The 22,197-nt window shown below is 43.0% G+C and overlaps 1 protein-coding gene across 1 annotated transcript in view; it reads left to right on the top strand.

The window, feature by feature from the left end:
* Positions 1-22,149, top strand: part of LOC141107578 (uncharacterized) — a gene marked incomplete at its 5' end in the record, with an annotated part of 37,207 nt that extends 15,058 nt beyond the window's left edge. The window contains 5 exon segments of the mRNA XM_073598420.1: positions 4,543-4,722; positions 7,350-7,562; positions 11,797-11,988; positions 15,352-15,445; positions 17,108-22,149. Of these exon segments, the coding sequence (XP_073454521.1) occupies positions 4,543-4,722; positions 7,350-7,562; positions 11,797-11,988; positions 15,352-15,444 (678 nt within the window). The 3' untranslated portion in view covers position 15,445; positions 17,108-22,149.
* Positions 22,150-22,197: the final 48 nt, after the last annotated feature.

Here is a 22,197-nt window from a genome sequence, read left to right on the forward strand (position 1 = left end):
CTCCACTTTAATTTTTATAAAATTTTCAATGCTTTGTACCATTCTGACAGCTGAAGTGTAAATAAAGCGGTTGCGGTAGGTATCGGTGAGTATAAAAAAAAAAAAAATTTTTAAAGTATCTGTGCATCCCTACTGTTAACCCTTGCAATATGGACACAGCCCCTCTGCAAGATAGATTATATATTTTGTTTTTTTTTTGTTTAGTTGCCTGAAATTTTGGCTTTAAAGGAATGCCACAAAAGTATTCAATTTAGGTCTACAGATCAGATTGGTCGCTTATTTCACCAGATCCATCCCCCATCTCTGTAAGCACACCGCAAATGGCCAAAGCATTAAAAAGGCCCCACATGCCCAATAACCAGGAAGAAGTGTGCGCACTGTAATAGACTGGGTGTAAAAAAAAAAACAAACATATTTGTGCAAAATAAACCATACTCTGTATCCACATATTGCGTTATACCTGAGATTAAATGTATTTTTAGCAAATGGCAGATGGACAGGCGTACAACATGCTGGGCCCTAATAGCATTTACCAAAGCTTTTCTCTGTGTGATCCAGATTCTTAGACCTTTTTTTTTTTTTTTTTTATTGCAGATGTCTTTTTTATAAATGACCAAAGGTTTTTATTTTTTCATGTAACCCTTAAAGTATCTGCCACAAAGGAAAATGTATAAACTTTGAGTGTTGCTGAATGTGTACATATTCTAGACTGCGGTAGGTAAGGGTGGCTATAAATGATCCAATCCGTTGATCAAACCGAACCAGCGTGACACTGGGGTGAAGGATCGGGGTGGGTTTGGGTTACACTAGAGGGGATAAGTTGAGCTTTTAATTACTGAAGCGTCCACTATCACTTGTAGATATCTGTGAAGGTTCTTGGATATTCAGGTCACGGTAAAAAGCAAGTGGTGGTTGGTCCCAATCAACTGGACTTGTTCTGTAATATTGAAGAACATTCATAATTTCTCCAAGCCATGTCTTGGGTTCATAGGCGTGCACACAAGGTGTACAGGGTATGCCTGGTTACACCCTAATCGATGCATGTGACACAGATTCCCCCTACTGCCTGGGCCCCCCCCAGCAATGCCAGCTTCCCCTTTTCTTCTTCCCCACCAGCTGCTACCAGGGATGTTTCAGGATAGAGTTCAGGGGAAGGGACCAGTAAATATGTAGTTTTCCTGAATGAACACAGTAAGTGATCAGTAGCGATCGCTCCTGTGTTCATAACTGAAGCATAGGAAACTGTGTGAATGAACAGGAAGGCACTCAGCACAGAGTACTTCCCAAAGCACTGCCCAGTGCAGCTATGCCTGCAGAGAAAGGGACCGGGGAATCTCTGACCTCCGTCCCTTTCACTGTCTCAAAAGTGAAACCTCGGGGGTCTGTTAAGACCCCTGATATTTCACCAAAGCCCCCCGACAGGGCTCCTCAAAATAAAATTGTAAAAAAAAATTACAGAAAAAACATAAATAATACAATAATAATAAATAAAAAAACTACTGACCCTAATCTCTGCCCTACTGACACCATTCATGTTTTAATAGATGATAAAATTGTGTGTGTACAGCGGGTACAATAAGTATTGAACGCATCACCATTTTTATGGGTAAATATATTTCTAAAGGTGCTATTGACACAAAATTCTCGCCACATGTCGCTAACAATACATGCAATCCAAATGACGATGCAAAGTATCTAATGTCTTATTGCAGCAGCGCTCTGTGTCAGAAACCTCCTAGACACATTTAAAATGGGAAAACCCAGTGGAAGAGGAGATCTAGGATAGCTTGAGTAGCTGTGTTCTGTAGGAGTAGGGAGCTTCTTCCACCCAAAAACAATCACCACGTGAGGGGGAGTTAACCCCAATGGGATTACACTCACCAGAAATTCAGCATACAAAAGCCTTTATGATGTTATTAGTAGTTCTCCACCTCCTCTGTACGGCCACCAGATGTCAGTAATACTCTCGGTTATTGCAGCATAACATGTGGGAGGAATAGAATGTCCACATCGTATAGTATTGCTAAAATAGTTTTATTAAAAAAAAATGCAAATATATCCCCCCTTAATGTGATATGCGTACCAAAAATAAAATTAAGTAGACCAATTGTATAAAGTGCACTGTGCCTGATACTACGGCTCCCGGGAAGTCCTCCAGAGTGTTCGCCGTGTGTAGCAAAAAACCACACACTCCTGGTTCCTCTCCGGTCCATGGAACGCAATCTACCGGAAGTGACGTGTGCGTTCCATGGACCGGAGAGGAACCAGGAGTGTGTGGTTTTTTGCTACACACGGCGAACACTCTGGAGGACTTCCCGGGAGCCGTGGTATCAGGCACAGTGCACTTTATACAATTGGTCTACTTAATTTTATTTTTGGTACGCATATCACATTAAGGGGGGATATATTTGGATGTTTTTTTTTAATAAAACTATTTTAGCAATACTATACGATGTGGACATTCTATTCCTCCCACATGTTATGCTGCAATAACCGAGAGTATTACTGACATCTGGTGGCCGTACAGAGGAGGTGGAGAACTACTAATAACATCATAAAGGCTTTTGTATGCTGAATTTCTGGTGAGTGTAATCCCATTAGGGTTAACTCCCCCTCACGTGGTGATTGTTTTTGGGTGGAAGAAGCTCCCTACTCCTACAGAACACAGCTACTCAAGCTATCCTAGATCTCCTCTTCCACTGGGTTTTCCTATTTTAAATGTGTCTAGGAGGTTTCTGACACAGAGTGCTGCTGAAATAAGACATTAGAGACTTTGCATCGTCATTTTAGTTTTTTATGGTTTTTATTGCCTATATATACATGTTTCTATCATTTAAGTAGCCACTTTATTTATTTCACATACTACTGTATATATCGTTGTTGATCTGGTTCTTGGCAGGGTGCGGTGTGTGGTTGGGGCGGGCAACTCTCATACTTTTTTTATAAATACATGCAATCCATACATAAAAGGACACCAAAACAAATAATTTCAGAAATGAAGTTATGTGTAATATAATGGAAAGACAAAGGGAAAAAATATTGAACACCTTACCTGAAATGTATTTAATACTTGGTACAAAATCCTTTGTTGGTAATGACAGCTTCAAGACGCCTCCTGTATGGATAAACCAGTAGTATGCATTGCTCAGGTGAGATTTTGGCTCATTCTTCCACACAAACCGTCTTCAAATCTTGAAGGTTCTGTGGATGAACTCTGTTTCTATGAACTCTGATCTTTAGTTCTTTCCATTCTATTGGTTAAGTCAGGTGATTGGCTGGGCCATTCTAGCAGCTTTATTTTCTTTCTTTGAAACCAATTGATAGTTTCCTTGGCTTTGTATTTGGGATCATTGTCTTGCTGAAATGTCCTCCCTCATTTCATCTTCATCATCCTGGTAGATGGCAGCAGATTTTTTTTATCATGAATGTCTTGGTTAATCCTTCCTTCAATGACATGAAGTTTGCCAGTACCGTCCCACCTCCAAACTTCACTGTTGGTATTCTTATATACGCTCGCTTTGGCAGCACACCCTAATGCAATAGGCTGTGCACACCTACACTTGGGTTCTAATGAGTGGTAGGAAGACACCCCAAAATGAATATCCACACAGGTGGCATAGTCTCCTTAATCCATTCACCATGAAATAGGTTGGTGTAGATGTTGAAGAATAAGATGGGTGGTGTGACCGTTGTGGAAACTGGATTAGGTAGCTAGATCATTGTGTGTTCACAGCTTCAAACCTCCCATCCTTTTCTATGACAATAATATCTGCACTGATATATTTCATGGTGATTGGATTAGGGGGACTATGCTACCAGTGTGATCTACAGTAAATGTTGGGGTATCTTGCTATCACTCATTAGAACTGAAGAAGTGACTTGGAGAAGCTATAAATCATCTCCAACGGTACAGAACAAGTCCAGCTGAATGTGACCAACTACTACTAGAAATATAATTGAAGATATTTCCTGCAGCATGTTGGTTGATCACTACATGAGGTGCTGATCCTTTTTCCCAACATCAAGACTCTGTTCTGCAAAAAAAAAAAAAAGCCTGCTTGCTTTCAATATTTTACAATTACTTTAGTTCCACTTTACGTTTCTGTATATTTTAGATCTGCTGCATTTATTAAAACACCTGGTGATCCTGCCATAAAGGTTCTTGTTAAGGCACCTCCTGTTATGAATGACAGTTGTCTCCTAATTGTTCTACTGCTTTGTCACCCAGTCACATGCGCCCCTGGTGGAGAGACACGTTTCACAGGTATTGTCCACGTTTGTCACTATTGGCAATCGGGTCCAGAGCAATCATGTGCAGCCATTGCTGGAGCAGGTACATGTAGACTGGAAGTGGCTAAAGAGAAGCTGAATGAAATCAGCAGCACTGAGCAGCAAAAACGCATAAAAAAAGGTGGCAATTTGTTTTATAAATGGTGATTTAGTTCAGGTGGACCTCTGCTGTAATTAGTACAGAGTCACGCACTGTTGTTTGGACCAGATACTAATCTGTGCTTTCAGTAATGATTGTTCTCCTTCCTCAAGGCTCTGCGTGATCTCCTGGGGGAGAAGGACTTCACCATCCAGCATCTGGAGGTGGCACTGGACTCTGCCATCCGCTCAGCTGCATCCCAGGACACCCTACGCCTGGCCGCCCTGCGGGAGAAAGACTCCCTGATCACAGCAGTACAAGGAGCACTGAGCAGCAGCAACCAGGATGTGGAGGTGAGTGGACTGAGCAGAACACAGGGGCCGCTTGGAGACTTTGTAGTTTGCACTGCGGCCTTCAAGCTCTGGGGTCCAGATTTCAAACCCCAGTAGAAACGCAAATGCGTGGAATCTGGATGTCCTCAAGGTTTTTCTTTGGTTGCTCTGGTAGGTGAACTGGTTCTAACCAAATGGAGTCTGGGTTGTGTCTTGTGAAAATGGATTGTAAGCTCCTATGGGTCAAAGATTACTGTGAAGTGTTCACTGTACTCTTATAAAGTGATTTTGTTTGGTAGAAATAGCTACCCTGTTTCCCCGAAAATAAGACCTAGCGTGATTGTCAGTGATGGCTGCAATATAAGCCCTACCCCCCAAATAAGCCCTACCCTGTTTCCCCGAAAATAAGCCCTACCCTGAAAATAAGACCTACAAGGACTTTAACTAGGGCTTATTTGGGGGGTAGGGCTTATATTGCAGCCATCACCGACAATCACGCTAGGTCTTATTTTCGGGGAAACAGGGTAATTCGTTTCTCCCTTTTCAAGCACTGGCAACAGAAAAAAAAGGCTATGGGATCTATACATACAGTATCTTCATTTTAAAGTGAACCTCTACTGAGAAAAATAAGAAAGCTGCTACTGCTGACTTCTGAAAATGCTAGCTGCTTGTCTGACATTCACTTCAAAACTTCACAGTGACTCAGATCAGAAGTCATAACTTCTGATCTGCAAATGTGTTTAGTGTCTATGATATCAAAAGTATCAAAGCCAGTAGATCAGCATGTCAAGATATGTAAAAAAAAAAACTGTATGGGTGGCGATTTTAAATCCAATCAATGAGAGAGCCAACATGTTTCAGGGGCCACACACTCCTGTTTCAGCATGACAGACAGGTAACTAGTATTTTCAGAAGCACTGACAACTTTCTTAATACACTATATTATCAAAAGCATTTGTGAGGTCAGGCACTGATGTTGGAAGAGAAGGCCTGGCTTGCAGTGTCCACTCTAATTCATCCCAAAGGTGTTCTATCGGGTTGAGGTCAGGACTCTGTGCAGGCCAGTCAAGTTCATCCACCCCAAACTCGCTCATCCATGTCTTTATGGACCTTGTTTTGTGCACCGGTCCAAATTATTTGTTGGAGGGGGGATTATGGTGTGGGGTTGTTTTTCAGGGGTTGGGCTTGGACCCTTAGTTCCAGTGAAGAGAACTCCTGTCAGCATACCAAAACATTTTGGACAATTTCATGCTCCCAACTTTGTGGGAACAGTTTGGGGATGGCCCCTTCCTGTTCCAACATGACTGCACACCAGTGCACAAAGCAAGGTCCATAAAGACATGGATGAGCGAGTTTGAGGTGGAGGAACTCAACCCGATAGAACACCTTTCCGATGAGTTAGAGCAGAGACTGCGAGCCAGGCCTTCTCATCCAACATCAGTGCCTGACCTCACAAGTGCTCTTCTGGAAGAATGGTCAAACATTCCCATAGACACACTCCTAAACCTTGTGGACAGCCTTCCCAGAAGAGTTGAAGCTGTTATATCTGGAAAGGGTGGGCCAACTCAATATTGAACCCTACGGACTAAGACATCATTTAAAGTTCATGTGCGTGTAAAGGCAGGAATGTGGGCCCCACCCCAGACTCACCAAGAGCGAAAAGGCAAGTGGACTATCTCGGTACATATGGAGAAGATATACATAAGTGGTACAAAAGACTTGTAAAAATTCACAAAATTTATTAATACAAAATAACAAAAAAACGAAAAATATACTAAAAGAACTCAGATGACATAGTTTTGCGGGTTTACCGCTTCATCAGGAAATACATCTGCGGGTACGAATAAATATAAAAATACAATAATATGTAGCAATTTCATATAGGAAATATTTACAACATCATAGGATGGGGAAAAGAAATGGAGAGATAATGGGACTGCTTACCCATGCCTCGGTGAGTGCATAGCATAAGGCAACCCAGCAGGGTCTTCCCCGGCGATTGGGAAGGAGATATATGGGATCACCAGCAAGTATATAGGAGTATATATCTCCTTCCCAATCGCCAGGGGAGACCCTGCCGGGTTGCCTTATGCTATGCACTCACCGAGGCATGGGTAAGCAGTCCCATTATCTCTCCATTTCTTTTCCCCGTCCTATGATGTTGTAAATATTTCCTATATGAAATTGCTACATATTATTGTATTTTTATATTTATTTGTATCTGCAGATGTATTTCCTGATGAAGTGGTAAACCCGCGAAAATAGTTGAAATACCATGTCATCTGAGTTCTTTTATTATATTTTTCTGTTTTATTTTTGTTATTTTGTATTAATAAATTTTGAGGAATTTTTACAAGTCTTTTGTACCACTTATGTATATCTTCTCCATATGTACCGAGATAGTCCACTTGCCTTTTCTCTCTTGGTGAGTCTGGGGTGAGGCCCACACTCCCAAACATTCCTTCAATTAACTTGGATGATGGTACATTTTTATTGATTTGCACACAATTTACTTAGTCCTGTGAGGCCATTTACTCTCCATGCGTGTAAAGGCAGGCGTCCCAATACTTTTGGTAATATAGTGTACATCCCTACAGGCTTCCTTTTTCCTTGCTTGGTGTCCATGTTGTCTCTTGTCTCCATCACAGGCTCTGGCAGACTCCCTGCTGTCTCAAGGACTGGATGACCTTGGAGGTTCTCTTCCTGGTCTCTCTGCTCCTAACCCTCTACTAGCCCAGCTACAAGAGAAGGGTCGCCTCCTGTCTCAGGCCCACACGGAGAGCCAGAAGCAAAGCATCCAGCACCAGCGAGACATCCAGGATCTACTGAACGCTCTGAATGAGTGCCAGACACTGCTCCAGGTCAGTACAGTGTGGTCTAACCCAGTGGTTCTCAACCTCAGTCCTCAAGTACCCCCAACAGGCCATGTTTTGGGAATTTCTCTTAGATAAAATAGCTGTCCAAAATACCAAGCCATTGACTCTGAATTAAAGCACCTGTGCAAGATGAAGGAAAACCTGCAAACATGGCCTGTTGGTGGTACTTGAAGACAGCGTGGAGAACCACTGGTCTAACCTACTCCATTCCTGATCTTCTGTCTATTGTTCTGATAAAACCAGCTGAGCTTTGGTGCCCATGTATGCTATGTGTAAGTAATCAGGTCAGTTAATATGCTTTTGGCGAGTAAAAGAACTTCCATATACTCTCCAGCTGGGTAGGCAACATTGATACTCCAGCTGTTGTTGAACTACAAATCCCATGAGGCATTGCAAGACAGCCACAGGTATGACTCCCAGGGGCCGAGCCATGATGGGGCCTGTAGGTTCACCACAGGTAGAATGCTGAGGTTGCCTATCCCTGTATAGGCTCAATTCACAAAGCTAACAGACATGGATAAAGTTCTTTAAAACAATTTCGTATCATCATAGAGTGGTACTGTGGATATGACACACGGATAATTTGGATCATTAAAAAGAATTTGTGAATATTGGACTTTGTAGGCATAACAAAGGCTTTTAAAAAAAAAAATAGCAATATTCATTACAAAAATAAAACTAGAAAGCACATACATAGATTTGCATACATTCACAGATAATACCTATGAGCATATTGATTACACCATCTACATAATCAAAAGCATATTGATTACACCATCTACATAATCAAAAGCATATTGATTACACCATCTACATAATCAAAAGTAAAAAAAATATTGAAAAATCGAGCAGTTAACTCTTATTAATGATAGAATATTCCAAAGAGACGGTGTATCATATATGGCTCAGTTGAGCCATATATGATACACCGTCTCTTTGCAATTTTCTATCATTGATTTTTCGATATTTTTATTACTTTCGATTATGTAGATGGTGTAATCAATATGCTCCTAGGTATTATCTGTGAATGTATGTAAGTCTATGTATGTGCTTTCTAGTTTTATTTTTGTAATAGACCTGGATAAAGATCTTTATTTTCAGATGAGTAAGATGAGTTTTTCACGTGGCTGAAAAAAGATCCTTATCCTGGTGTTAGATTTGTGAATGGAGTCTTCTGAATTCCAATTGTGGATTGCTGTTTGCTTTAATCCACATCAGTTTGAATATTGACTCACAAGCTGCCTTAATTCTAGCTAAAAAAAAAATGTCTGCCTCTGTCCTAGCAAGAGGTTCAGTTTAAACTGTAGAAATGTTGAGGAGAGTCCTTCGTGCGTGTCGCTGGGCGTTCGCATTGCCGGGAGCGCAGGGCAGCTGCGAGTCTGTGAAGGCTTTTCACAAGCGGATGACTTCTGAGAGAATTTCTCACGGTTCAGTGGTTGTATTGTGCCCGATGCAGTGGTGATGAACGAGGGGCCCCCGCTCTATTGTCACTCTGCCAGGACGACGTCCCATAATTATATAACCCATCATTCTGCCGTTTACAGACTTTTCTTTGAGGTTAATTTACTGATTCAAGAGGCTCAATTCACAAAGCTAATACACTAGAATAAGGGAACTTAAAAAAAAAAGTGACAGTTTCCAGCAATGAGATTTGAAAATGGCAGTCACATGACCAAATTAGAGATCCGTATCTTTGTGTTTTTTAAAGCTTTGTGAATTGAGTAAAAAAGGGTCTATTTTCTTGATGTCAACAAAGACTCCCAGATTTAGGCTGGCCATACATTATACAATTTTCTCATTCATTTTTTTTTTCCTTTTAGATTTACTAAAACCATAAAATATGAGGTCAAACCTAAACACTTTCAATTTCTATGTAATCAGGCACTACATAGGTGAAGGTAAATCTAAAGGAAATTTGAATAAGAAAATTGTATAATATATGGCCAGCTTTAGCCAGTAATGCAAAGAGGGGGGATAAAATTATAGCTGGAGGAAGTGAAGTTCCTCGTAATGCTGCTGTCTAATCTGCTTATTATGCCTTCCCTTGTTCCTCCCTTCCCCCCTTGTCAACATAATGATGTAATTATTAAAGCGGAGTTCCACCCAACAATGGAACTTCTGCTTATCTGATTCCAGCCCCCCTCTGGTGCCACATTTTGGCACCTTTCAGGGGGGAGGGGGGAGTGGGTACCTGTTTTGGACAGGTACCCTTTCCAGCGGAGTCCATCAGTTCAAGCAGTCAGAAGAACTCAATTGTTATTTTTTTGCTCTAAAAAAAAAAAAAAAAGACACTCCCTGCATGTAGCAAAGTCTGAACACAGCAGACATTAACAGTATTTATTTAGAACAGTAAATACTAAAAGACATCAAACTGTTGTTAAAGTGGAGTTCCACTCCTGGCCCCCTTACATGCCACATTTGGCATGTAATTTTTTTTTGGGGGGGGGGGGGGGGGAGGAGGAGTGGGTGCCTACTTTAGAGAGGGACTTCCTGTCACACTTCCTTCTTCTGCTTCTTGGCCGCCTAAGGGACTTCTCCTCTCCCCCTAGGCACCCCCTCCATCTCTGCAATCTTCTGGGACATGTCACAGATCCCAGAAGATTGCCTGTCCACTTGAATAAGCGCAGCGTGATTCGCACATGCGCAGTGCGCGCCTGCCCATGAAGCCACAAGCTGTCACAGCCGGGTGCCCACAGTTCCAATGGCAGCGCCGTGGAGAAGAGGGGGAGGGGAGAGGAACGAGGCTTCGGTCGCCCGCATTGCTGGACCGTGGGACAGGTGTGTGTGTGTGTGTGTGTGTGTGTGTGTGTGTGTGTGTGTGAGACCAGTATTGAGGTATACACAGCTCTCAGTATTGGGCTATACATGGGATACACAGTGCTCAGTATTGTGGTATACATGGCATACATCATGCTCAGTATTGGGGTATACACAGTGCTCAGTACTTGGGTATACATGGTATACACAGTGACTAGTTTTGGGGTATACATGGGATACACAGTGCTCAGTATCGTGGTATTATTGGGATACACAGTGACCAGTATTGGGGTATAAATGGGATACACGGTGCTCAGTATTGGGGTATACATGGCATACATCATGCTCAGTATTGGGGTATACACAGTGCTCAGTACTTGGGTATACATGGTATACACAGTGACTAGTTTTGGGGTATACATGGGATACACAGTGCTCAGTATCGTGGTATTATTGGGATACACAGTGACCAGTATTGGGGTATACATGGGATACACAGTGCTCAGTATTGGGGTATACACAGTGACCAGTATTGGGGTATAAATGGGATACACGGTGCTCAGTATTGTGGTATACATGGCATACATCATGCTCAGTATTGGGGTATACACAGTGCTCAGTACTTGGGTATACATGGTATACACAGTGACTAGTTTTGGGGTATACATGGGATACACAGTGCTCAGTATCGTGGTATTATTGGGATACACAGTGACCAGTATTGGGGTATACATGGGATACACAGTGCTCAGTATTGGGGTATACATGGGATACACAGTGCTCAGAATTGGGGTATACATGGGATACACAGTGCTCAGTATTGGGGTATACATGGGATACACAGTGCTCAGTATTGGGGTATACATGGGATACACAGTGACCAGTATTGGGGTATACATGGGATACACAGTGACCAGTATTGGGGTATACATGGGATACACAGTGACCAGTATTGGGGTATACATGGGATACACAGTGACCAGTATTGGGGTATACATGGGATACACAGTGACCAGTATAGCCCTACCCTGCCCTGTCCCAAAACATGCCCTCGTAAATTATCTCATGAAATGACACTGTTAAATGTTTTATGCAGAATTAAGTTACAAAAATAAATATTAACAACAACTACAATATTAACATGAAGAATATCAGTACCCATCAGTGCAGCCTTATATGTGTCTTGTATGTATAAGGGGCATACCAGGATGACGTCATTCCTGCAATCGCAATGCAGCTGTTCTGTGCATCAATGCAGAATCTTTCAAGGATGCATCGGTTAGGCGATTATTTTTAACACCGCTTGTACCCAAGTTGATTGGTCGATAAACTTGGTACATTCAGCCTTCCCATTAACACTTCGAATCTCAACTGCATTCATTTGTCTTTTATATTGGCCTGTGTTCAGCTTTATGCTTTTTGTGCTGTAATAAGGCTCACAATAAGGTTCTCATCCATCCAGGAACAGCTGCGGCACTGTAAGAACCGTCTGCAGGATGCGGCGCAGGAGAAGAAGATGCTGAAAGAGACTTTACGGACCAAGGAAGCCGAGCTGAGAGCCGAGAGGAAGCGACACAACTCTGATCTGTGCCAGGCCCAGGCTGACCTGCTGCAGCTACATGGCTCTGCCAGAGAGCGGGACCAGGACACCAAGGTATGGGCAGAATGCTGGAATCCACCATGAGCTTAAAGAGTATTGCAACAACTCCTGACTGGTCACTGTGTATAACATGGATAGGATATGTCATTAGCACACCAGGAAACTTGTTTCAAAGCATGAAGCTCTTTTCATTGTATTATCACATAGAGAAACTTCACAATGTGATCATGGAAGAAAGAGACCTTTGTACTCTGGTGTTCTGGTGACATGTCTTATCCAGGCCGCCAAGGTCACACCGAGCCCAGCCAGGCATGACACCTGAATGCAGCTTATGTCAGACGTTCCGGCTGCTTCAGAACTACAAAGAACTACAAATCCCAGCATAGCTTGGTACCCTATTGTGCTTTTAGGACATGATGGGACTTGTAGTTCTGGAGGGCCAAAACCCATTCCTTTTTTTATTATTTAGTTGCTGTATACTTAGTAATGCTTTTTTTTTAACCTTCATTTTCTATATGCTTTAAAGCGGAGGTCCGCCCACCGCTGCAAAACTTAAAAGCCTTTTAATAGTCGGACACTTACCTGTCCTGGAGTCCAGCGATGTCGGCACCGCAGCTGATGTTTCCATCAGCTGTCGGGTGCATGCCACCTCTATTGAGAATAAGGGAAGCCTGCTCTGCATGCGTGAGGCTCTGATCCTCTCTCCTACTGGCCTGGTGGCAGAGGGAGAAGGAGGGAGCCCAGGCAGTGACGTCAATACCCGCGGCTAAGGCTCCTGGAAGTGGGAACAGGATACCTGTGAAAGACAGGTATCCTGCGCCCCCCCCCTCACCCCCGAAATGTGCCAATTGTGGGAGTACAACAAGCGGAAGTTCCGCTTTTGGGTGGAACTCCACTTTAAGGGCCCATTACGTTATTTGTGTTGCGTTACGTCAGGGTCCATTCACACAGGGTGCTTTACTGTGGGCCATGTACAGATCTGTGTTTTCCAAAAAAAAAGGGATGCACAGGGGTTGTGTGCATCTCCGTGTCGGCGTCCCATTCGTTTCTGTTGGAGCACATGGCTGCACGGACACAGCCACTGTGTCCTAATATGATATGCGGGTGAGTTCAGGGCCCCAAATGTGCCCTGTATGCGTTTGAGGACCCGCACTCACCCCCATGTCATCTTAGAACACAGTGGCTGTGTCTGCACAGCTGTATGCCCCAACAGAAATTAATGGGACGCCGGCATGGAGATGCATGCAACACCTGTGCATTCCCATGCTGGAAAAACATGGGCCTGTACGTGACCCACAGTAAAGTGCCCCGTGTGAATGGACCCATTAGGCAGTGTTTGAAATATATTGGCTGCCTATACACTCTAACATTCTAAAAATCAGATATGACCCTTTTTTTTTTTTTTTTTTGTAGATCCACACCTTTTAAGTGCATTGCCTTAGCTTCAAAATGAATGGCACTGCAAAGCTCTAACACGTTACGTGTTGGTGTAAATGTGCCCTCCAATGTAGGTTAAAACGTTCAATTTTTTTGAATGGAGTGGTGAAGGGTTAGAACCTCAATAGGTTTTTATTGCTGTCAGAGTCCCTGTTAGGGAGATTAGCCTTTCACTGCCCCAGTAACCATTGTTATTGGGAATCAAAGTTTGGGAACATTTTGAGTTGTCACCAGAACAGGAATAGAAGGGAGAATCCTCCAATAGGGACACATATTCCGGTGACAACTATAAGGGGCTTTAGAGAGAGATGTCCTCTTCCTGTTGCCTCTATAGGACCGGAGATAAAGAGAAAGCTACACTATGGGACAAGGGTTTTAACACTTTCCTATTATATCCAAAATATATAGATAAAGCCCCCCCCCCCCTCCACCCAAAAAAAAAAATGGCTTTAGATATACTTTAAAGTGGTTGTAAACCCTGACTTTTACCTACAGGTAATCCTATAATAAGGCTTACCCATAGGTTCTGGAAATATCTCATATACCGCTTAGGAGATATTCACCATATGTGTTTGCTCCGACGTCATCTGCGCATGCGCACTGAAGAAAGCCGTTTCTACAGGGCCCATACCGTGACCGTCGGCTCCCGCCAGTCACAGAGCCGGAGTCCACGGCCCCGGAAGGAAGGGTGAAGATGGACACGGCCAACAGTGGGAACATTGCGGGCTTCGTACTAGCACATTATGCTTTTACTTTGCATGGAGCAAAAGATGAAGTAAAACCCATCAGGGTTTACTTCCTCTTTAAGCATATTTTTAGATTTATGTGTGTAGCCATGTATGGCCTCCCATTCATATATACAGATGCAAGACTCGGTTCATATATGTGGATCAGATGCATTTTTAACCGCTTCAAATTTGAATAACATGTGAATCGGACCGGCTTTCAATAGAGCCGGTTCACACATGTCCAGAGTGGCCGTGGTCCATTTTTGAAAAGGGTCCTGTGCGATTTTGGGTCTGGTTTAGATGCGAATTCAAATAAAAAGTTTGCACCTGAACTGGTGAACAAAACCGCACCAGACTGCGGACTGCAAACCACAGCCGGACATGTGTGAAGCTAGCCTTGCCTTACCCTATTACATTTCACTGTAGTAGGTTCTCACTTTCTGGCATTCCTCCTAAAGCGGATCTTAATAAGCTCTCATGATTACCCGTAGAGAGGAGGAGTAAATATTAGGGGCCTGTTCACTCTTTCTGTTGTAGTGCTCACATGCATTATGGCACACTTTAATGTGCATTGCATTAAGGCAGCCTGTCAGTGCACCACAATGAATGAAACAATGTACATGACCCTTTTTCTAATAAGATGGTATATATGCTGCATTGATCCCTACTATACAATGTATTTGGGTGGCATTCACAATGAACACATACAACAGGTGTTTTGCCATGCGTTGTGGTAACTTGAGGTAATGCATGCCAATTTAGCATTTTTTTGCCACAATGAAAAGTGTGAATGAGCCCTAAAAGAAAATCTAACTTTAGAAAAAAAAAAAAAAAATCAAAGGCTGCCAATTAATGATAGTTACCAATGATAGTTGTCTACTGGTCCTTCTGATTCAGTGGCTTCAGTACTTCAACTTCAACTTGCTGATCCAAAGGCATCATGTTGTGACTCACAAAGTACTTCTACCACTGGATCAGAATGGCAGCCAGGCAATCGGTGTTTTCAGCAGATGGTCAGCAATGTCAGCCTCTCTTCTTGTCCCCAGAATGACGGATGTAATGCAATCCAATTAAATAAACAGCATCTTACTGATCTTTGACTGTTTCACTGCAGTTTTGAAATGAGAACAGAGGGAGGGTGGGAGCTGAGCAGGCTTTGTGTGCTATTATAAATAGTGGAAGGATCATTGGGAAACACATGTTGCATTCTGTATAGTGTGATGTTAATCGCTCTATTTTCTGATTTCACTAGAAGCTGCTGCTAGATGCTCACAGTAGGGATCAGACCATCAAGAAACTTCAGGAGAGGCTGATCCTGAGCGGTGTGATGAGAGACACACTTTAAGGTGAGAGCCCCAACCTGTCTTTATTGGTTCTTCCACTACATCCTACTTTACATTTAGTGGCCACATTAACTTCCCATATTTCCCCATTTGGCCATAGGCATGTATGTGGTAGCACAGCGATTGAGCCTTATTTCCTGCTCCCAAATATATGAGCATGCTCAGTGGTGCCCCCCCAGCACCGTGCCTGTGCTGTCATCGGATACTCCAAGTCACAGAATAACAATCGGGATCTGGTAGGATAGACTCCTGATCTTGTGATCACTGACAGCCAATCACGGTGATCACCTGTGAAGGTGAACTGCATACTACTGTTCCTAGGCCCTACTACAGGGACAAATAACACACACGTATGTGGTACCTTTTTAATGCACGTCAGGAGTAAGAGAATGTATTTTATGAAGTTTTCTGGTAGTGGGTCAAGAAATGTATAGCTCAACTTAAAAAAATAAATTATTTTTTTACTATCTTGGGTAGATAATGAAACAAAATTAGAAGCTATCCATTACCATATAGCACAAACTCCAATTTGTCCTGAAAAAACAAGGTATAATTCACCTGGATACATTAAAGCTGAGTCCCCCCCCCCCAAAAGTGGAACTTTCGCTTATCTGATTCACCCCCACCCACCCCGCCGGTGCCACATTTGGCACCTTTCGGGGGGAGCGGGTACCTGTTTTACCTGGGGGGGGGGGGGGGGGGAGTAGGAGTGGTGAAGTAGATCGCAAGTTCGCTCCCCCTCCCTCCTCCTCTGCTTTAATAGTTGCAAAGATATGTTGTTTTACTAACACCTAGTGCAGTTTTACCTTTCAGCTTAAGGGGATATTAAAGAGGTACTTCACTGCACCCAAACCCCCCTGTGTCATTTTGATCCTAAAGTGGATCTAAAGCCTTAATGCATTCTCTGCATTGAGGTATAAAACCTTCTGTGTCCCTGATATCACGCCCCCCCCCCCCCCCCCCTCCTTCTCACAGGGGAGATTCATAGCCATGAGAGCCATTGGCTCCTGCTGCTGTGAATCTGATCCTATGATGAGGGTGAGGAAGTCCCGCTGTCTGGGTCTATGGACGCAACCAGTGGGGAATGAGCCTGCAGGAGGAGTGGTACCACTTAACAAGTGGCTTGTGCAGGGCGGGGGAGGAGCCAGGAGTGCCAGCAGAGGACCCCAGAAAAGGAGGATCGGGGCTGCCCTGTTCAAAACCATTGTGCAGAGCAGGTACGTAACCCATGCTTGTTGTTTAAAAAAAAAAAAAAAAAAAATCAAGGTTTAGAATCACTTTAAACCCCTCCCACCTAGTATTGTGGGTTGAGTTAAAATGACATACCTGCCCACCCAGGAAATCCAGTGCTGTGAAAGCAGGCGCTCAACAGTTCCCATTCCGCCGCCATCTTTTTTTTTTTCTTAGCAGGAGGCTGGCATTCCTTTCTGGTGTTAGAGATTTCTGAAATAAATGTGGGGGGTGAGAGGAGAAAGATGTGAAGGTCTGCTACCCCTCCAAATTTCTTTCCGGGGTCTGCATGTGTTGTCGGGTGAACCAGTTCTATCATGAATGAAGGTTATATTTGTTAGCTAGTCTAGGAGCGGGTGCATTGGTTGGCTAAGGCTAATTGCTGAATTTTGCATTTTTCTTTGTCTTTAATTTTTGTTTTCTGTGTACTTTCAGGCAGGTCACGGTACGATTTTTGCTGAGGATTCATCAATGTTATGACCTGTTTACCAGCCACAAATAGGCTTCCTTTATGGATTACAGAGTGACTGCCATCCTTGGTTTTTCTTCCCCAAGGGGTGTGCAAACTTATGAGCGGCACCGAGGCCGAGTCTCATCTTCTATTCTATTGAACTGACCATATGTTGAACGTGACTGCCGGAGATTACACTAATAATGCTGTTTTTTCTATGACGTGGGGACATTTCTCACATTATGGTATCAGAGGGAGAGGGTATATTTATAGGTAACCTAATTAGTGGAACAGCTGATGTTGATATCAACAATGGGATCAGCAAATAAGCTTACTACAGCTTGGGAACAGCGGAGGAGAGTGCACGTCTTCTCAGGGTGTTTGTGTGTAATTTTGTGTTTGTCTTGTGTCTGAAAACAGGTGCAAGTTGTCTCATTTCTATGATATCATGGACCGAGCCAAGTTTTGTGCCTGGATGTTTTACAGAGCAGTCAGGAAATAAGAAGTTCTGGCAGTTAGGCCAGAATCCACACTACCAAAAGGTAACTTGCATCTGTATCCAGAGACAACTTAGCTGCAAGCAAGAGGAACCTCCTATGGGTTTTAATCAGTGGCAGGATTTGGCAAACTTTCCCTTCCAGCTGCTGAAGCGGTACCAGCGGATCCAGGAACAGGCCTGCTGGGGCTTTAGATTCTTTGATATCTGATGACCTCTGTACTGCTGGGTACTGTATGTATGTATGTATGAGGGTTTTTTCCTTTGCAGGGGGGTGTTCCCCCTTTAAAATGTAAATGGAGGTTATTTAAGAGAAATGTTTTCTACACACGATAAATGCTAGCGATCATTGCCTTAGGAATAAATAGAAATATATTTTAATAATGGTGATTATAGCAGGGATTTTTGAAGCTTTTAATACTTGAATGTTTTATTACAACCTGACTCATTACATTGGGTGCCTTAGATCATGTGATTGTGTACCGCCAGGCAGAGGATTGGTCAGGTGCTGTACCAAGACTGGGTACTAACTTGCTATGCCCAGCTGTCAGGAAACTGCCTATTCTAGTGTGCCCTGCTGGGACTTGTAGTTCCCTAGGAGGGTCGTATCTATTGTAATGCAATTTCACTGTTGTCATACTTTTGGTTACAGAAACAGCCCATAAAGAAGGTGCTTGTTGATATAATATGTAATATTTTCCTTCCTGTTTCATGGAATGGTAAATACCTTTTGAGCGGTGAGATGTGCCTCTTTGTAAAGGGGAACTCCAACCCAGAAGAGAAGGATTAGAATAACTTTCAGGCTGGGTTCCCACCTAATACGGATCACAGCAGGGGTCCGATGCGTCGCTGTTCTCCGTTTTCAGGGACGAATCGGGCCCGAATTTGTGGCTGAATTTGGACCTGAAACAGAGCGAAAGACGCACAGGACTCCTGTGCAATCCACTCCATGACCGCCCTGGAGATTTGTGAACCGGCTCCATTGAGAGCTGGGCACAATCTCCTGTCATGCAAATTGGATGCGGAGCAACCCACATCCAATTCGCATAAGTGTGAACCCAGCCTCAGGGTAATGCGTGTACCCCGTCTGAAAGAGTTCACCCTCACTTTCTGTTCCAATGATCAATCTCATCAGGGAAATTAAATGAAAATGAAACTCATCAGGGAAATAGGCGACATTCAAAAAAAAAAAAAAAAAAAAAAAAGTTTATTGCTCTGTGACCCTACTGCAGAGATTTATCCTTACGTCTTGTCCTTGGTTGCCACTGGGACAGAAATTGAGCAGAAATCCTCTCCAACAGGGACATAGACAGCAATAAACACCTGGCTGAGTGTCAAATTCTCCCCTACTCTATTCACAGTAGTTTGGGATGTAGTTCCACTTTCCTAACACTGTCAATTTTTGTCGGTTAACTTTCAAAGCACCAATCCATGTCTTTTTAAGCATTTCCTTACATTATAAAAGGGGCTGCAGATTAGAGAGCTATATAGGTCTGAGTCAGCAGGGAGCATATATGACCTCTGCAGAGAGATCACTGCTTCCACACACAAAACTGCAGCATGCTGACAATAGACTTTTCTATACAATTTTTTTTTTTTTTTTACCTTTATGTTTTTATGTACCTGCAGTGTATTTAATCTAAACTGAAAGCTTAGCTGGACTTTTGTGATTGATTTTAACGGACAACACACAGTTTTTTTTTTTTTTTTTTTATTATTCAAGACTTGTCTACAGTTTCTCTAATTCTGTGCAGCTGATAAGCTGCTTATTGTACCATTCCTTACCAACCTCAAGCTGACATGGGGGGGCTATACAAATGATTTTTAATTTCTTATATGCAATTGATATGTTTTTGGTGCACCGTTCATTGGGATGCATCAAAAAAAAAAAAAAAAAAAGGCACCGCAACATAAAATGTAGAAGCGTAAATGCGTAGTCTTTAATATTACCCTCTCTTTGTTGGCAACCAAGTGAAACCAAAATGTTTAGAATAGATTGATCACATTGTCAGCAAAACAGTGAAGTTGGGGTTATACTGTATTCGGTTAGCCCAGCACAAATTTACCATGTCTAAAAAGTACTTTTTTTTTTTTTTTTTTATTTCCAAAGGGGCCAGCAGTAGAAGTTTCTTAGCACTGTAAATAGCAGAGATTTAAATTATCATTGCATCTGCCTCTCGCTGCAAATGGAGGACATGTAGTGAATCTGCTGCAAATAAAACCCTAATAGGAACCAATCAAACATAAGCTTTTATAATCTAATCTACTTTGGAAAATGGCAGCCATAATTTGGTTGGGCTAACCAGATATTCCATGCCCTACAAGCATGGACTTTTTCATCAATTGTCTGTGACAAGAGAGCTGTTTAAAGGTCTCGTTAATGCCGCGTAAACACGAGCGGACTTTACGGCAGACTTTGTCCTGTGGACTTTGACGGACTTTCCGAATGAACGGACTTGCCTACACATGATCAACCAAAGTCCGACGGATTCGTGCGTGATGACGTACGACCGGACTAAAGCAAGGAAGTTCATAGCCAGTAGCTGCCCTAGCGTCTATTTTTGTCCGTCGAACTAGCATATAGACAAGCGGACTTTTCGACCGGACTCGAGTCCGTCGAAAAGATTTGAAACATGTTTTATTTCTAGGTCTGTCAAACTTTTGGGGAGAAAAAGTCCGCTGAAGCCCACACACGATCGAATTGTCCAACGGACTCCGGTCCGCCGGACCAAGTATGCCGTAAAGTCCGGTCGTGTGTACGAGGCATTAGATGGATGATTTGTTGCTGCATGCTGATAAATGCAGCATCCTGTGCTATGGCCACATTCAATGCTGGTTCACACCAGCGTGATGTCAGACATTGCATGTGATTTGCACCGCACTGCTATACAGATCACGTGCGATGCCAATTCAGCCATACAGATTGTATGGCTGAATTGGCATCGTATTCGGACCAAAATTGTCTAGGTTCCTTTTTTTTTTTTTTTTGTCTGCCCCAGAATCGTATCGCATGCGATCTGATTCCTGTCCAAATTGACAGGTGGCACTGCGATATGCAAAATCTATTTGGGGGCGCCATTAACTTTCTATTGACACCCGCAGCGGTTCGCATTAGGCAGTGTGAACTGACTGCGGGTGACATGGGATACGGGAACCCGTACTGGATTTGCACAGGTTCTCGCATCGCAGGAGTGTGAACCGGTCCACAGACTGGAAAATTGCCTGCATCCGGTCTGTATTGAACCAGGGAACCCCAGCCCTGGGCACAAACTATCTGCATCCAGAACCAGTCAGAAGCCCTAATCACATATACCCTGCTCATATGGTGGGTTTACATACAAACAGTGGTAGTGCCAGACATTTATTTGTACAGATCTGCCTGCTATGGATATTTGCACATATTGTACATAGTGATCGAAGTTTCCCACCTCCAATAATCGTAGATGTAGGAACTGGGCAGTTTATTGCATAATCATAGATTCCTGTCCACAGATCATCTAAACTCCAGTATTACAAAGCGCCCCAACAGGTCATGTTTTCAGGATTTCCATTATTTTGCACAGGTGATTTGATCAGTTTCACTGCCTTAGTACTTACCACAGCTGTTTCATCTGAGTGAAATCCTAAAAACATGAACTGTTGGGGCTCCTTGAGGACTGGGGTTGAGAAAGACTGATCTAAACATCTGTCTGTATGCCTCACGCAGGCCCTACACAGTGTGAATTTCTTTTCTGCAACCACAGGTGAGTCCCCCATCAACACAAACAGTGCTGACAGGGGAATCTCTGCCGCTAGCGATAATCACATGTAAGATCCAGAAAGTTGATCGATCAACTTGGTACATGCAGCCTGCCCCATACATGGTTTTGAATTTTGGACAGTTCCAGCTGAGATTCGAACGGTCTAAGCCTAGTACACAAATATCGGGCGACATTGGCTGGTTCAATAAAAACCCAGCTGACATTTGGCCCTTCTGTATGGCAGCCTGTCTGACCGGCTCCCAATCAGGGCTCTTAGCCATTGCTGGAGTGTTCTGGCGGGGAGGCCGTCCCCCTGTCAGAACACAATAGCTCAGTGGGGGGGAGATTGCTGTACTAACATCGGCTCCGACTGGAGCTGTCAGGTTTATTTTCGTTCCAAAAGAGCGGTGTGTACCAGGCTTTTGGCACCAATAACTGCCACCTTTCTGAGTGCAAAAAGTATTTACTATTATACTCCACCCGCTGAACAGACAAAACAAAACCTCCCTTTTCTATGATAATAAATCAAATGTAACTGCATTTACTTATAACTGGCATCATAATTGGCTCACTATGACCTCATCAGTAGGACATCTGCCTGTGCGTACACACTTCACAGATCATCTCTATAGTCTATGCAAATGGTTATGGAAATCGCTAGAAAGTGTTGTTGGGACGGCACAAGAGAGGTCCAACTGCCTATTAGCTTTTCTTGTAATGTTTTTATAACTTGTATTTCCAGGATGTAATTGGTACAAATCTGTAAATAAAAAAATCTCTTATATGATTATTTTATGTTGTATTATGGTTATTATATGTGAAAAAAAAAACAGAAATC

Source organism: Aquarana catesbeiana, linkage group LG09 (genome assembly GCF_042186555.1).
Source record: "Aquarana catesbeiana isolate 2022-GZ linkage group LG09, ASM4218655v1, whole genome shotgun sequence".
Lineage (NCBI taxonomy): Eukaryota > Metazoa > Chordata > Amphibia > Anura > Ranidae > Aquarana > Aquarana catesbeiana.